We start from the raw sequence: 17565 nt of genomic DNA on the forward strand, positions 1-17565 counted from the left end.
AAAAACTTTGAGACATGAAATTTTTAAGTGGTTTCCAAGCAAGTAAAATCTGGGTTTCACGTCAGTAAGTTGATAATATCTCATTTTTCCTTGTTTGGTAACTGCTTCACCACAACGTAGCTCTGCTGTGTAGCTGCATGCAGTAAGAATCTACCACATTTTCTGCCTTGATATAAAGCTGATCACTATCATACCTGTGCAATGTAGAAAACTGTTTCTTTAATACAAAAGTATATTATGTTAACTATAGTACTAACGAAAATTGAAAAACGAGTATCCTTCCTTTACCTAAAGCCTATTTAATTAAACCCTGCTTTCCTTCCTTTTACTACCTTAACTCGTATTTTCATCTGAGGCTCAGACGTGTTTACCTAGTCTTACCATTTTTAGGCACCAATAAATAAATGATTTTAAGTTTAATTGAATGAATTGAATCATATCAAGCCCAACCCTTTCTGCTTCCTTCCATGGCAAAAAGCCATTTGTGAAAGTTAAGAAAGAACAAGATGGGAAGTGGACCTTGGAAGCAGAGGTCTGACCTGCTGTATCCAAACCAGAGCCTTTTGCTTGGTCTTCCATTTTCTCTCATTTTCCTTCTTTCCTTTTGGCACAAAAGACTGAATGAGTGAATCCTGGATGCATCTAGATAGGCCAGCTTTAACCACGGACGTGGACCTGCACGTGGGAGACTGAACCATACCGTTTCTTCCCTTCCATGCCTTCAGGCTGCCTTCGGAAGCTGTCCAACTGTTCCATCCTTTTAAGGAAATACCCTCCTCCCAGCTGTAAAACTGTATCTCCCTCCTTCTTTCTTCCCAAACTAGTCTTCTCGTCCCTGAGTGCCACAGACGCCTGATTTTAGAGACTCAAGCCTAGTTGTGACTAGCTGAAAGATTTGGCCTAGACACTTGCATTTCAAAAGGAAAACTTGCTAACACACACGAATCCCTCAAGGGCGGAACCTGGAGAGGACTTCTGCCCCTGACCTACTCCAACATGTACTGGTGTCCCCATTCACCAGAAAATAAAGAACCAACCAGGTTTGCAACTTAATATGATTCAGGCTCTCCCAGACCCCAGCACTGCTGGCAGTTCTATGATCCCAAAGAACTCGGTCCAAACCAACAGACCTTGCTGATGGATGGGCATGCCACCAAAAGCCCATCTGGGAAGTGGGCTCTTGGCAGTTGGTAGTTAAGGGGGAGAACTTATTTCTCTGGAAATCCAAGGAAACCCTCCTAGGGTCAGCATCTCTGACAAAAGCTGGTATCCCAGATGCAGAACAGTGTGAGCAAAGCCAAGAAGGCCCAGATTTATCTCTGCAAACCAAACACTCCTAGGCTTGATATGACTCAGCTCCCTGGCTGGCAGTCTGAGCTTGTTCACACAGACACGGGCATATAAATGCAAACACAATTTAATGTATGGAGTCGGTCAGTGTGGCCACTGTGAGAGTGAGGTCCCAATGTGAGTAAAGCCAAGAAGGCCCAGATTTATCTCTGCAAACCAAACACTCCTAGGCTTGATATGACTTAGCTCCCTGGCTGGCAGTCTGAGCTTGTTCACACAGACACGGGCATATAAATGCAAACACAAATAATTTAATGTATGGAGTCGGTCAGTGTGGCCACTGTGAGAGTGAGTGAGGTCCCAATGATCTCACTTGAGCCTGGCTGGGGCCCCTGCGGCCTCCCTGCCCACAAGGAGTGGAGCAGCAGGAACAGGGCAGGCCACGGCTTTCCTTGGCCTGCCTGCCCCAAGTCTCCTCCAGGTAGCTCCGTGTCCTTGGACGATGGCTCTTCTCTCCTTCTCACTGCTATAAAGTGGGAGTTCTGAATGAAGGTTTTGTGCCGTGATGAATAAGTGCTGTTTTCCTGAAGAGGCACGTCAGGGAAGCCTCTATAAATACAGGCCTGGTACCATGAGGCCGACTGGCAGGTCTGATGGCCCCTTGGGCTTGGGGTGCATTTGCTGCTCAAAGATCATTCTCTGACCCTCTCTCCCTGCCCTGTCATTTCTCAGATTGCCTTGAAGTGTGCTGACATTTGCAATCCTTGTAGAATCTGGGAGATGAGCAAGCAATGGAGTGAAAGGGTCTGTGAAGAATTCTACAGGCAAGGTTAGTAGTGACCCGACAGCTGACTTTTCATTGCCCCTTCTCCTTTCAGGCATTTATCCTAAGAAAATAGGGAATGGATCATCTATCATGACATTTGTTCTTTCATCAACTCGTATTATCCCAGCCTTTCTCTTTTAACCCTCTTGCGAACCATCCAGCCCTTTTCTGGAAATAATTTGAAAATATTAATAAATAACACTGATTTACCATGGAAACAGGTAATAATGAGGTACAGTAAAAATGAGCAAAAGGGGGATATATATATATATAGATATATATATATAGATAGATATATATATATAATTTGTTAATGGTTTTTCTCTGTGGATATAAGAATGTGCAGGACTGTTTGATTTTTACTCTGACCTTCATTTTTATGAGCTGAGCACAGCCTAAATGCTAAATGCCATTTGGGATCAATGTTTTCCACTCTGACAGAAGGACTTAGACTTTTTTTTTGTATTCCTTTCCCTCACTTTCTTAAATAAAGTGAATAATGAAATAGAGCACAGCTGGCCAGTGTTCGTCCTCTCAAATATATACAGTGAAAAGACAAGTGGCCCCAAGTTAGGGTATAAATTTTAAGAGATTAACCTCATTCAGAAGTAAAGCAGTGAATTAACAGCAGGATCTTGATGTCGGGTGGGATCTTGGCCTTTAAACACAGCTTGTTTCTTCAGGCCCGGTTTCAGTGCTCGGGATGTTTTTTCAGGCACAACAGTGCCCTGATGTTAGTGACAGGATCAGGTCTGAGAGGCTGAGAACAAATAAAGCCTGAAGTGTCCCACATACCAGTTCTGTGGGGAGGTCAAGTAGCAACAGTGAGCCTTTTGGAGAAGCCTCCGTAGAAAGATGTGTCAGTGACACTGAGATGGTCCCAAAGACGGAAGACAAAGCAGAACGGATAGGGTTCATGTGGGACCAGCAGGCTGTGCTCCGCATCTCTTTCCTTTGAGTAAAAGCACGCATGGAGCTCCCTCTCTGTGTACTTTCACTTCAGATGAGTGTGAGTGGTTAGAAAACAAAAGGCCAGTTCTACTTGCCCATGATATAAAATCTCCACTGAGAGAAAAACGAAAGGAAATACGATGAACTTAGAGCAAGGAGGTTTCAGGTTAGATAAGATAAATACTTTCTTTACTATAAGATACAGAAAATATGGAAATAGCATAGCGAGAAAAGGGCTGGGATCTTCATCCTTGATCAAGAAATGGTTCTACTCTGTCCCTCTTGGTTTTGACTCAGTCATGCGTTCTTGTTGGCATTGATTGGAGTTTAACCCTTTCATTTGCTTATCTTGAGCCCTATTTGGATTATGAGCAGTTTGGGGCCTGGACCATGTCCCCTGGGCAGATGGTAAGGCCCACAGAGCTGGTGAGTGGAAGTTGTTAACTAAATGGAATCAGTGGGATCTACCAATAAAGGTAATCTGTAAGATGTCTTGGCAAAAACTTGTCCTCATAATAATATGCATGTGCAGCATCATAAGATAGGACAACCTAGAATATTTGTAACTCTGATCACTAAAGGCGAGCTTTCAAACACTTTGCTGTGGCATGTTTCCTAGCAGAGAAAGGAGAATTCAGAGGGTATGTCGGGTCCTTTTTATTTAATAGCCTTATGGTCTAGCAGAAGTTCAGCTTATTTAAGAGAAGACCAGACTCTCGGGTTATCCAAACTTCTTGTCCTCCATACTGAATTATTTTTTTAGAAATTCTGTAATCACTTTGATTAATCTTCTTCTGGCTTTCAGTTTAGGATCTGGGCTTCCACAGACTGCTAACAGTCCCAGCCAAAGTATCTTTAATGATTTGTGATGTTGAGCAAAGGAAAAACCCTAAAATCAAGGTCAGGGACAGAAGGGCAAAGGAAGATGAGATCCCATGAATTAGGAAGACAGTGTTAAATTCTCAGAACAGACATTAGGATTCAAACATCATTCACCCTCGTCCCCTCAGTGCCTTAAAAAAGTAGAATTTCTGTCCTATTGTAACTGCAGATTGGTATTTCTCAATGAACCAAGATTCCCAGAAGTTTTCATCGAACATCTGCTTCCAGCCTTGTCTAATCCTCAGCAAAGCTGTGATTTTCCTATGTGCAAAGACCCACTGGGGGTGTCATGAAGGAGGCAAAGAATTATAGTTAATGTTTCATAAGCTCAAAATACTAACCAGTAGAGTTCCTGGAGGAGAGAAACTCCAATCTTCCTCTTTGTATTCTCTACATTGATTAACAAAGTGTCTGAAATGTGCAGTGCTTTGTAAATATATGTTGAAATAAGTGAATGACTAAATGATCCAATTGGAAGACCAATTGTGGTAGAGGTCACAGGAGAAGACCTAGTGCTGAGGATGGCAGAATCTGAGCTGGGTATTCAAGGATGTGTAGTGACTGCACTTTCCAATAGGATAAACGTGAGGCACATGCAGCTAGTTAAATTTAAATTAATTAGGTTAAATAAAATGGAAAATTTAGTTCCTCAGTTTTCTTGATCTGATTTCAAGGGGCTACTATAGTGGGCAGTGCAGAGAACATTTCCATCATTGCAGACAGTCCCAGTGGTCTAGATAGAGAGGAGCAGAAATGGACAGAAGCACTGCAGACCATCCCCCTGCCTCATAGACCAGCTTGATCCCATAGAAGGTGAGAATATGAGGATCTGTTGAGGCCCCTGTACACCATGCTAAAAGTAGAGAACATGGCAGTGGGAGTCATCTTAGAAAGTACAATTAGGGCAAAATGTATAACTGAAGCAGAAGAAATACGAAAGAAACTAGCTAAGAAGCAAAAAATCGGAACGAGTTATAAAGAAACCAGATAAAGGAAATGTGGTGTATGTGTACAATGGAATACTACTCAGACATAAAAAAGAATGCAATTTTGCCATTTGCAACAACATGGATAGACCTAGAGGGTGTTATTCTTAGTGAAATAAGTCAGACAGAGAGAGACAAATACTGTATGTTTTCACTTATCTGTAGAATCTAAAAAGTAAAACGAATGAATATAACAAAACAGAAACAGACTCACAGATACAGAGAACAAACTAGAGGCTACTAGCCGGGAGAGGGAAGGGGGAGGGGCAAGATAGGGATAGGGGATTAAGAGGTACAAACTTCTAGGTATAAAATAAATAAGATACAAGGATGTGGGACTTCCCTGGTGGTCCAGTGGTTAAGACTCCATGCTTCCACTGCAGGGGGCGCAGGTTTGATCCCTGGTCAGGGAACTAAGATCCCACATGCCGTGCAGCCAAAAAAAACAATAAAATAAAGATAAATATTAAATTTTTTTAAAAAGGTACAAGGATGTAATGTACAGCACAGGGAATATAGCCAATATTTTATAATAACTTTAAATGGAGTATAATCTATAAAAATATTGAATCACTGTGTTGTACACCTAAAATGAATATAATATTGTAAATCAACTATTTTTCAATTAAAAAAAGAAAGAAAGAAACCAGACTAGAGTCAGGCAGAGTGAAAGTAGGGAAAATAGATGTTTCAACAGAGGAGTAAACAGGATTTGCTTCCTCAATACAGAGGGTAGAGGGAAGGGAAAAATGAAAGACAACTCCTCCAAAGTGTCAGACTTAACTGAAAAATCACTATTAACAGAACTATGGAGGTGAGGAGTAAAACCAACTTTAGGAGAATTCATTTTAATATTAAATGGTGTCATGCTCTGCCCTCAGAAGGCTATTATCATCTGACTTCCCTGAACTCCTCAGTTAAGCCAAAGTGATTTCCTCACATCAGTTTTGAGAACCACGAGGGCCTGAGAGACCATGGGAGCCATGGCTAAAGTCTTAGGGAAAATGACAGACATGTGGCATCTCAAAAGATCCTAGCTTAATGGTTAAGTGCAGACCCTCTGAAGCCAGACTTTCTGGGTTGGAATCCAGGCTCCCCTCTTCACTGGCAGAAGGACCTAAGGTCAACATATTTCCCTACGCTTCATCTCAATTTCGGCATCTGTAAAATGGGGGTTATAGTGAGGTTGTTATGAGGATTAAATTAATTAAATAGGTAAAATGCTTAGAACGTGCCTGACACACAGTAAGCATGATATAAATGTTATGTGTTTCTCTCCTCTAGTTTAGAGGAGTGCACTCACAACTGAACTCAGCTAAGTGTTTCTGAGACCCAGCTTCTGTACTGATTAACCAGATTGTTTTTCCCAATGAAGTAATTATGCACAATTTTTCACCTTCAGGAAGAATTGATAAAATACTTTGATAAAGCTTTGCATGATGTATTTCTTTTTTGCTCTAGCTAATGGAGACATTAAAAAGAAAGATCATCCTGAGCTTTATACTTTCTTTAACCTTCATTTACACTAAGTAAAACTCTAAGGAGTAAGAATGAAAGATACCAGACCCTTATTTTGGATTCATTTTGTAGCTACAGAGATGCTCTTCAAATGAGATCTTTCTACTTCCTCTTCCCGATTTCCTGCCTACTAGTTATTCCCGGTGGTTCAGGTGAAACCAGATGAGGGTCAGGCAGAGTGAAAGGAGGGAAAAAGCGTAAAACCTGTTTTCTTAATCTGCAACTTAAAACCAGAACTTCCATCTCATATTAGGAAACTGGCCATTCGTTTTCTTGTTTTTATAGATTTTTGTTCAAAAGCTTATTCTAATCCCAGAGCATACCTATTTACAATGAGCCTATTGTAAATGATCGTCGATACTCTGATATTTTAAATTTTCGCAGAAGCTACCAGAGCAGGGCAGAGCCAGTTGTTGCTAAAGGGTTCCTAGTGATAAGGCAGGGAACAGTAATTCCCAGATAACTTCTTCCAACTAGATCATTAAAACTATCAACACTCATAGGTTCTCGATTACCAATGTGTTTCTTCTTTTTTCTTCTTAGGTGACCTTGAACAGAAATTTGAACTGGAAATCAGTCCTCTTTGCAATCAACAGAAAGATTCAATCCCTAGTATACAAATTGGTGAGTCGAATTCAATTTTAATTTTAAATCAACAGTTTCAGCACCTCTGCTAAGAGTCACTAAGAAGATCTACACACAGCTTTCTCAAGATCCAAATGAGAGGTTTAATCAATGGCCCTTTGAATGGCTGAGTCCAAATGAACACTCTAGTCATGACTAATTACCAACTGAGATGAAAAATAGGGTAAAGGCTTTGTTACAGACCCTTAATAACTAACCTGTATTAACTTTGTAGTTCAGAATTGAATCAAAACCAAATGAGTAGAGGAAAGTAACAAGAATCAACTATTGGCTGCTGAAGATCGCATTAGCTCGCACTCTCTTTAGGACATGAAGGGCGGGAAATCTGCAGTTCAGGATCCTTCCAATTTGGTCATTACCCTTCATCCTCAATGTTCAATACTAGGGGCTTGGTCACCAGGCCCAGGCCCCACCAGCCATGTGACATGGGATCCCATGCTTCTCTAGTCTTCACTTCAAAATGGATTTTCAGTCTCATTCTCTTAGGACCACACTCTCAAGTGTCAACTGCACTAAAATGTTAAACGGTGATGTTAATGCCTCTAAAGTAATTGTTTGTTTCTATCACTCCTTGAAACACTCTACCAATTCCATCTACGTTTAATGCAAGTCTTTCTGTTCCTTGCAGTTCCCTCCAATTAAAACCAAACTCAGTTGATGGACACTTAGGTTGCTTCCATGTCCTGGCTATTGTAAATAGAGCTGCAATGAACATTGTGGTACATGACTCTTTTCGAATTATGGTTTTCTCAGGGTATATGCCCAGTAGTGGGATTGCTGGGTCATATGGTAGTTCTATTTTTAGTTTTTGAAGAACATCCATACTGTTCTCCATAGTGGTTGTATCAATTTACATTCCCACCAACAATGCAAGAGGGTTCCCTTTTCTCCACACCCTCTCCAGCATTTATTGTTTGTAGATTTTTTGATGATGGCCATTCTGACTGGTGTGAGGTGATACCTCATTGTAGTTTTGATTTGCATTTCTCTAATGATTAGTGATGTTGAGCATCCTTTCATGTGTTTGTTGGCAATCTGTATATCTTCTTTGGAGAAATGTCTGTTTAGGTATTATGCCCATTTTTGGATTGGGTTGTTTTTTTGACACTGAGCTGCATGAGCTGCTTGTATATTTTGGAGATTAATCCTTTATCAGTTGCTTCATTTACAAACATTTTCTCCCATTCTGAGGGTTGTCTTTTCGTCTTGTTTGTAGTTTCCTTTGCTGTGCAAAAGTTTTTAAGTTTCATTAGGTCCCATTTGTTTCTTTTTGTTTTTATTTCCATTTCTCTAGGAGGTGGGTCAGAAAGATCTTGCTGTGATTTATGTCATACAGTGTTCTGCCTATGTTTTCCTCTAAGAGTTGTATAGTGTCTGGCCTTCCATTTAGGTCTTTAATCCATTTTGAGTTTATTTTTGTGTATGGTGTTAGGGAGTGTTCTAATTTCATTCTTTTACATGTAGCTATCCAGTTTTCCCAGCACCACTTATTGAAGAGGCTGTCTTTTCTCTGTTGTATATTCTTGCCTCCTTTATCAAAGATAAGGTGGCCATATGTGTGTGGGTTTATCTCTGGGCTTTCTATCCTGTTCCATTGATCTATATTTCTGTTTTTGTGCCAGTACCATACTGTCTTGATTACTGTATCTTTGTAGTATAGTCTGAAGTCCAGGAGCCTGATTCCTCCAGCTCCGTTTTTCTTTCTCAAGATTGCTTTGGCTATTCGGGGTCTTTTGTGTTTCCATACAAATTGTAAAATTTTTTGTTATAGTTCTGTGAAAAATACCATTGATAGTTTGACAGGGATTCCATTGAATCTATAGATTGCTTTGGGTAATGTAAAAAAATAAATAAATGAAATAGATAACTAATAAGAACCTGCTGTATAAAAAATAAATAAATAAAATTTAAAAAATAAAAATAAAAACATGTTGCCACATAAGTGAAATATAGCAGTTAAAGGCTGCATGTTAATTTCAAGATTTGTTAGCGCAGAGATAATAAACTTACAAAAAAAAAAAAAACTCAGAACTTTAACTCTTTACTTATAAACTATGGCCCTGACATGTACCATTTCATGTTTTTCACCAGTTCCCACAGACCTCAGACAGCTTAACACATTCACAGTGTTGCAAACCTCTGCAAGCTCAAGGCTTAATGCCTGGAGATTGGGAGTGAAAGGGTCACCTGAAAACATCAGTTGAAAACTGAGAAAACCAGAGCCAGTTAGAAAGATATGCTTCCAATTACTGAGGGTCAAGTTGAACCCACAGTCCCACAAGAGTCACAAAGTCAACCTAAGGAAATAGGAACAAAATTTATCTAGTTTAAAAAATTTGAAGGGAATATACAAATGTTAAAATAGATGTGTTGGAACTCTGAGATTACTGGTGATCTTTTTTTTTCCAAAATGCCCTTAATATCGTTACATTCTTTTTACAATTAAACCGATTCATCCACCTGAAAAAGGGAGAGGGGTGTTGTTATAAAAAATAAAACCCTGCAAGAATCCAGAGCACATGAAGCTACAGAATTGAAGGGGAGGGGGAAGGGCATCAACATCAACAGAAATGCAGCCTCAGCCTCTTTGGATCCAATGCCCTATCAAGTAGGAAATTCTGCAGATGCAATTCAAAAGGAATAGACCCCCAACCAAAATCCTAATCCTGGGACCCAGCTTGCTAAATTCTGGCTAGGAAGAAATTTGCCAGGCACCTGTTAAAGACATTTTGAGCCCCCAGAGAAAAGCATTCACATTATTAAGCACACAACCTAGATTTGCAAGACAGACTTGATTTCAGAGATTCTATTCTCTTGTTGTCATGAGAACACACTTATTTTGTCAGATCATATGTCCTGATTTTCAGCTCAGGAAAATGTGGTTACCATAGATACCTGTTTTTAAAATGGGATGGGGATTGAATGAAAAGGAAAATCCCATGGATGCTACACCAGCACACCAATAAAGAGAAAGAGGTGATTATAAAACAACCCTTAGTAGATAAATCTTTCTGTCTCTGTTCCACATCTCCCAGCTCTGTAGGTTCAAGGCTGGGAGGTGTGGTGTGCATAGGTAGATCAGACTAAACTGGAAAAACCCAAACAGATCAACAGAATCTAATGGGAACTGTGGGCTCCAGGCTCCCAGACAAGGATTTTTCCAGTGGGTGCTAAATAATGCAGCTAGTTCCTCCATTCTGATTACCCTGGGATTGAAAATGTCCCCTCTCTTTTTCCTTTCCCAATCCACAGTGAGGATTTCCTGAGAGCCATCTCAGGCTTAGACCTGATTTTCTGTTTAAGTAATTCATATTTACCCAAGTGAGACAGGGATTTAATATCCACCCCCCACACACACCCATATTCCTCCCCTCTCCCCATCAAACTCTACATTTTAAAAAGAAGGCATTAAATCAGGGCTTCCCTGGTGGTGCAGTGGTTGGAAGTCTGCCTGCCGATGCAGGGGGCGCAGGTTTGTGCCCCGGTCCGGGAAGATCGCACATGCCGCGGAGCGGCTGGGCCCGTGAGCCATGGCCGCTGAGCCTGCGCGTCCGGAGCCTGTGCTCCGCAACGGGAGAGGCCACAGCAGTGAGAGGCCCGCGTACCGCAAAAAAAAAAGAAGGCGTTAAATCAAATGAATCTCTAATTGGTGCAGCCTATAGAAAGATGAGGAGAAAGAGGCTTTCCTTCAATCCCTGTGTACTCTGAAGCCATCATTTCTCCCCTGCCCCACTCCCACCACTCCAGGAAGACAATATCCCGGCAAAGTCAGGCTCTACATCACTTGAATAGAAGAGGGAGGTTTGCACAAATACACAAGGAACCTATGGGGCAGGCTCCCAAGTGCAGAAGCCTTTCTTCATGTGAAAAACTGCCTCATGGTGTTTCTTCAGACTTTAAAATCACTCTTCTATCTCCTATAAGAGGTCTTTATATCTGACGAGTAGAAATACAGAGGTGTAATTCCAGAGTAATTTCAGGAAGAAAATGAGTTGATTTTTAAGTACTGGATTTTTAAATGTGGGATTTGTAACTTTTTTTATACTTAAGGTAAACCTGATAAATATTCACAACTTAAACTTTAGAATAGTATAATATTGCACACTATCTTTTTAGATACCTAATATCTAATCTCTCTTAAGATGAAAGATATCAAAATTAGATATGGAGATTGTGAAGGAGGTGAAGAAAATTCAAGAATAGCAAGCAAGGACATTCCAAAATGAAATCCTTTCTTGCTGACTCCCTGTATGACCTTATCAAGATGTAGACAGTAAGTCACTGGCTTAACCTTCCTCCTCAGGTTCAGGTAATCTAAAATAATCTTATACTATTCAAATCATATTTCACATCTGATGAGATGATGCAGGCATGTACAATAACATTTTGCTTTGCTGCATTCTTTTTTCATCTCTATAGCATCCTCAAAGGCCAAGTATCTGCTGTTCGTCCAATAAAAGGATAATCAAATCAAGCCTTATAATTCACATGCCTGTAAACATACAGGGTTAGTTGTTGGAAGATTTCGTTAGCTGAAAAACACTTGCCTTTTCTCCCCATACCTACATCTCAGGGAAATACAATAAAACCTAAATATATCCAAATTTGTGATGAGTCCAGTTATTCCAGCCTAGACTGGAAGTTATCTTTGCTTTAATACATCATGTTTAATATGGAAGGCACATTAACAGTGAAACATGGTTAGAAAGCAGCAAGGCTAAAATAATTAAGAGAACAGACATGCAAACAAAGAAGTCTCATATCAATCCATCTTATCTAGTCATTCAAGCAGAACATTTATGCAGGTAAAAATCTGTATTGAAGACGAATGAACTTTTATTGCCTACACCTAGTTGTTTAACATAATTGAAAGTAAGACAAAACTGTGAAATGATAACCCTGAAAAAATACCCTACGGAGTAGATGTATCAATTCTTCAGATGGTCTAAATCAACGAGGTGCCCCTTCCTGGTATCATTTGATCTTTCCTCCCATCCCCCACCCACCCTCCTTAGTTCTAGCACAAACTTTTTTTTACTTTTTTCTTTATATGTCTTCTCCCTTCTTCAAATAATAATAGCCAATATTTATTGAGTGTTTATTATGTGCCAGGAGCTTTCTAAGCATCTTCACGTGTGTTAAGTCATTTGATTGTCATAACAACCCTATGGGTTTGGTACCCTTCTTAACGCCTTTTTACAACTGCAGAAACTGAGGCACTGAGAGGTTAGATGCCAAGCCCAAGGTGACATATCTTATGCTTCGACACTGAGGGCAAGGACTGCATCTTGGTGGCCTTCTTACGCACGGGCCCAGCACATCGTGGGCCCAGTCATGTTTGTTAGGGAGGAAGAAGTAGGTCTTACTGCCCTGCTGGTGATGAGCTTGGCCTTGCCTGTTCCAGGTTTCATGACCTACATCGTGGAGCCCCTCTTCCGTGAATGGGCCCGTTTCACGGGACACAGCGCCCTGTCTGAGAGCATGCTAAGCCACCTGGCGCACAACAAAGCCCAGTGGAAGAGGCTGTTGCCCAACCAGCGCAGAAGCAGCAGCGGTGGCGGTGGCAGCGGCAGCCCAGACCACACCGGCCCAGGGACCGAGGCTGAGGGGCAGACCGTGACCGAAGGCGACGCCCCGTAGTGCCAGCCAGGCCTGCCCCCTGCTCTGCACACTGAGAGTGCCAGCCTCCTCGCGCAGAGGCCTCTGGGAGGGCAGATGCTCTGAGGGGCTCTTGCCGGTAAACCCAGCCCCTGTCTGGGTGTCGTCCTGGGGCTCTTTGGAACGCCACCCTCCTCCCGCTCACCTGCCTCCCTCCTTTTTCCAAGTGTACAGAAGCCATCCATCACCTCAGCATTAGCTGCCGAAATAAGCAGCTCCATTCCGCCACGAGGGAGCTGATTCCAGGGGCCGGCTTGGCCCTCGAGGTGAAGACTGGGGAGTAAGAAAGAGGTGCTCCTGCCGTGGGCCCCTCGGGTCCTGGGTCACACTGAGACAGGCGGCACTTCCTAAGTCCAGAGCATTTTTAGCGTTGGCCCTCGGACTGCTGATCTGCATGACAAAAACACCAGCATATTTGGAACTCCAAGGATATTGGTTTCAGGTGCAAGAGCACAAATGAGAGCGTGAGAGAAAGTACCTTCTATTTTAATAATAATTATTATTATAAAAATAATAATAAATCTTTTTAACTTTTCTATTTTATGCACTAGACAATGGATCTAAGACTATGGGCAAACATTACTCAATGTACCCAAACTCGAACAGGGGGTTCACTGTTTTCTTACGGACTTTATGCCACTTTGGGTCAGAGATTTGGCATCTTCTCAATTAAGAAACCACGTTTCCTATCCGATCCAAGGGGAAGGTGCTGTACAGTTCATTCCTTTGCACCATTTGCCAATCTGTCTTTTATCGATAACTCAGATTCAGTGACATGTTTATATTCACACCTGTACATTCTCTGTAAATATCAAGCGCTACTGATTCCCATGCCAAAATACATGAGTATTATGGGATTGCTACCTGTATAAACAATGGCACTGTGAACAGAATACTGTTTGTTAGTTTTAATACAAGAGAATGCATTTGTAAATATGGTATAGAGTTTATTAATATACTATTGTTTGCAGATAAAGGCCTTAACTTTAAACATCTTTCATCTTCTGAAAGCTGCCCAACTTAAATCCTCACAGATGTCCTTCTGAACTGCCTTCCCATGTCCATCTTTATGCTTTCCAGCTAAGGTCACAAAGCAAAACTGAATAAAGTCTTTGAGGAAATATTTTGGAAACTTCACATGCATTCCGCTTGAGACCATAGTGTTTAATCTGTGGCACCAAGCATTGTTTCCTCAGATGAACAAGACCCTTCAGCAAGCCTGAAGTCACTTTCAACACAGCGATGTTGCACTCTGTTTTAACAAGCCAGCTGATAAGCTTGTGTTTATACGACTCTTGTCATGGACATGGCAGTGTGTCAGCCTCGCGGGACACATAGCAGGTCTCACAAACCTTCCGTGGCCCCATCATCTATCCATCAGGGACTTCCCTGCTCCCCTAGCATGCTGTCGTCTGTTCTGGCTACAGTACCAAAGCATCTCTGGTTTATGGTTGGCGTGCATTTCTTTGGTTTATGGTTGGCGTGCATTTCTTTGGTGTCAGTAGTAACTGGATTTTCCTTTTTCCTTCATTTCATGTGAACAACTACGCAACTGTTTAGCAGACGTTAACATAACTTAAGGAAAGAAAATATTTCAGTTGTCTGATAGAATTTACCTTCCTGGGTAGGTTTTTGTTGCCATTTTTTCTGCATATACTTGGCCGGAAAATCAATTTATTACAGCATTCTTCTCTAGTCAGCTAAACTCTGTGCATTTTCTTTATAAGTTCTATCATAACTAATGTTAGATGAAAATTGGCAATGCCCCCTTTCTTTTTACCTTAAACAATGTGGTAGTGGGAGAATGATACTATGATTGTTTCTGCCACTATCAAGGTGTTTCGCAAGCTGATAGAATGTCAGCTTCCTCTCATTTCCTAAGTGCAACTCTTTTTTTTTTTTCTTTCCTCCTAACGTACAAATGAAATGTTAGAAACTTGACTGGATTGTATTAAGTTCCTGCAGAAAGACTGAGGCTTGCAGAATAAAGGTTTAGAGGAAATTTGGAAAGTTAGTTGTACTTTCATTAAAGCAGAAGAGATTGTCAGATGGTACTAAAGAAAGTGTGAAAACTTCATGAAATGGGTGGATGATAAGTTGAAATTATTGATATGGGTAAGAAAGGAAGTTGTGAAAACTTAACACTAACTTTGGGTTTTTTCCTGTAATAACTATGAACTGACACATGATTTTTTATTGCTTTAATACTCTGAAGCTCTCAGCTTGGTGAAGCCCCGAAAGAGAATGTATTGAATGTATTTCTGCTTCCAAACCTCTCTTATTTTGGTTTGGTTTGGGCTTTTGAGTAGTCTATTTTTAATGTACATGAGATCAAATCAAGGAAAGCAATTACTGGGGAAGATACAGTAGAGATAAGAAAGAAGATGCTATTTTAGCTAATGGAGCCTCTACTTTGAGTTTAGGAAATGGACTTTGTTTAAACTATATTTATATAATAATTTAAATAAATAAGACTGGACGTGGTTTTAGTAGTTCCAAATTTATAGGACAAAAGTGTATTAGGTCTTGAAGAAGAGCTCACAGAGAAAACTACCAAATATCTAACAGTTGAGCCTATGAAGCAGCTACTAGTACAATACAAATTTGAAGTAAAATGAGATGTGATGCATAAACTAGATACATTTGTCTCCTTCTTTCAACCATCTGGAGATTTCTTGAGTTTCTCACTTTTTGACCAAAAAAAAAAAAAGAAAAAGAATATGAAAACTCTTTTTTTTCCTGCCTACTGGTGGCTCTCTAGCAATATTTCAATAGAAGGTGTCCAGTGTCCAATTACTAGTTAAGACACAGCTGTTGGATTATCCGTGGGCTTTATCTTCACATTCTTTTTCTCTTAGTCCCTGGACCATCAAGAGCTGACTTTCCGAGTTTAATTCCTTCAATGCTTGAGAAGAAAGGAATCAAAAAGCTATTTTTAGTAAGTGAAAGCTAAAGTTAAAATCAAATTAAGAGAGAGAGAATAGATATCACTGCCAGGCCTGATAGGCAAAGCCTTTTTCTTTTTACAGCACCTGTGAACGGTCAGAACCTTGTTCCTGGAACGCTGACCTCCCCATAACTCCCTGCTAGGCTGAGTGAAAATCCTGCTCTGTTTCTACCTGCCTAAGGCTTCCCGCAATGGGATGTGGAGCGTGTCCTGCAAAGCTGTCACCAGGTAGTGCTTCCTACAAGCCAGACTTGTTTTGTAACTTTTCTCATGTTGAATCAGATCTGCTCACTGATTTGAACATTGGTTATGAGCTTGTATCTCACTGTATTTCTTATGCTTTGTTCTTTTACGCAAACCCTTACAATTGTGTTGTTTTGTGTACACACGTGAGGTTTGGAAAAAAAAAAAAAACACCTTGTGAATTTTTGCTCAAAATGTGGCCGAAATATCCATTGGCATGTCTAGATAAACAATTAAAAATAAAGATAATTTCTTAAAAATATTGCAATATGAAAATATTCTGATTCTCACCAGGTAACATGTTACCAGCCAACCAATCAGATTCAAGGTCAAGGTCAAGAGCACAGATGCAGCCATGATCCATGGGACTCATTCCACCAGGGGCTGCAGAAACAGCCATGTCCATGAAGCCATCATTTGCCAGTTAGTACCAAGATAGGGAAAAAGGGCCACCATTCAGCTCTGCATTTCCCCTGAGTTCTGATATTTTTCTGATCCACATTTGTCAAATTCATATATGAATGAGAATGAGGTACAATGTTTTAGGTTGTGGAAACATAGTGGACTTACTTGTGAAAACTATGGTCTTGCATTTCAGGATTGAAAGCCAGCAAGAACAATAGAACAGTTCAGGCAGGACAACTGAGTGTCTAAATCTATCTGGAAATAGAGGAGAAAAAAAAAAACCCACCAACCATGGTTCCCAGGAACAGTCTTATATCTTTACATAGTCTCCTCATGTTCATTTTGTTAAGATTTGTATTCAGAATCTCACTGATACCCTAATGCTTCTCCATGTCTGAATGCAAAGTCACTTTTTTCATTTGTCCACACTCCATATCATCCAATTAAAATCAAAAGTGGGACCCCAGGGCTTCCCTGGTGGCGCAGTGGTTGAGGTCGCCTGCTGATGCGGGAGACACGGGTTCGTGCCCCGGTCCAGGAGGATCCCACATGCCCGCAGAGTGGCTGGGCCCGTGAGCCATGGCCAATGAGCCTGCGCGTCCGGAGCCCGTGCTCCGCAACGGGAGAAGCCACAGCAGTGAGAGGCCCGCGTACCGCAAAAAAAAAAAAAAAAAAAAAAAAAAAAAGTGGGACCCCCCCCCCAGTGGTTTCCCAAGTAAAGGTCAGACATGACTTTCAAATGTACCCAGGAACCTAGCAGACACATCGTCAAATAGGCCAAGCCTATGTAAGCAACTGAATTTAAATCAACGAATTTTTTTTAAAGAAAAATCTTTTATTGCAATAAATATAGTATATGCTGTTTCATACCAAAGAGGCAAAATAGAGCTATTTATTCGTATTTATATTTAAAGTATATTTTTAAAGAATAGTTCAATTGGCAAATTTTTATTATCCAATCAAATATTAATATTAAAAATGACAGAAAATGTCTTAAGTGTGAAAATCTACGTGGTGCCAATAAGCAAAATATTTTGTAGTGTCCTTTAATCTGTTTTGTGTGTATGTATGTGTGTGTGTGTGTGTGAATTTCCATAATACAGAAAAACATTGGCATTCGTTCTTCTCTTTGGTAATGTATGTTCATTTGTGTAAAACTATAAATTTCAACAAACAATATTTGTTGCTCTCAGTCTCTCACAAAATATCTTTTT

General features: G+C 40.6%; 1 protein-coding gene across 7 annotated transcripts in view; it reads left to right on the forward strand.

Moving 5' to 3' along the window:
- Window positions 1-16497, forward strand: part of PDE7B (phosphodiesterase 7B) — a 334476-nt gene extending 317979 nt beyond the window's left edge. For 4 of the 7 annotated variants that reach the window (XM_029223802.1, XM_029223804.1, XM_029223803.1 and 1 more), the window contains 3 exons: window positions 2023-2119; window positions 6997-7077; window positions 12503-16497. In XM_029223802.1, coding sequence (XP_029079635.1) covers window positions 2023-2119; window positions 6997-7077; window positions 12503-12738 — 414 coding nt within the window. In that variant the 3' untranslated portion in view covers window positions 12739-16497. The remainder of the gene's footprint in view (window positions 1-2022; window positions 2120-6996; window positions 7078-12502) is intronic. The other 3 variants (XR_003793706.1, XM_029223801.1, XM_029223800.1) reach the window with 3 other exon arrangements.
- Window positions 16498-17565: the final 1068 nt, after the last annotated feature.

The sequence above is a fragment of the Monodon monoceros genome, unplaced genomic scaffold (genome assembly GCF_005190385.1).
Source record: "Monodon monoceros isolate NGI ecotype Baffin Bay Population unplaced genomic scaffold, NGI_Narwhal_1 Super_Scaffold_15, whole genome shotgun sequence".
Taxonomy (NCBI): Eukaryota; Metazoa; Chordata; class Mammalia; order Artiodactyla; family Monodontidae; genus Monodon; species Monodon monoceros.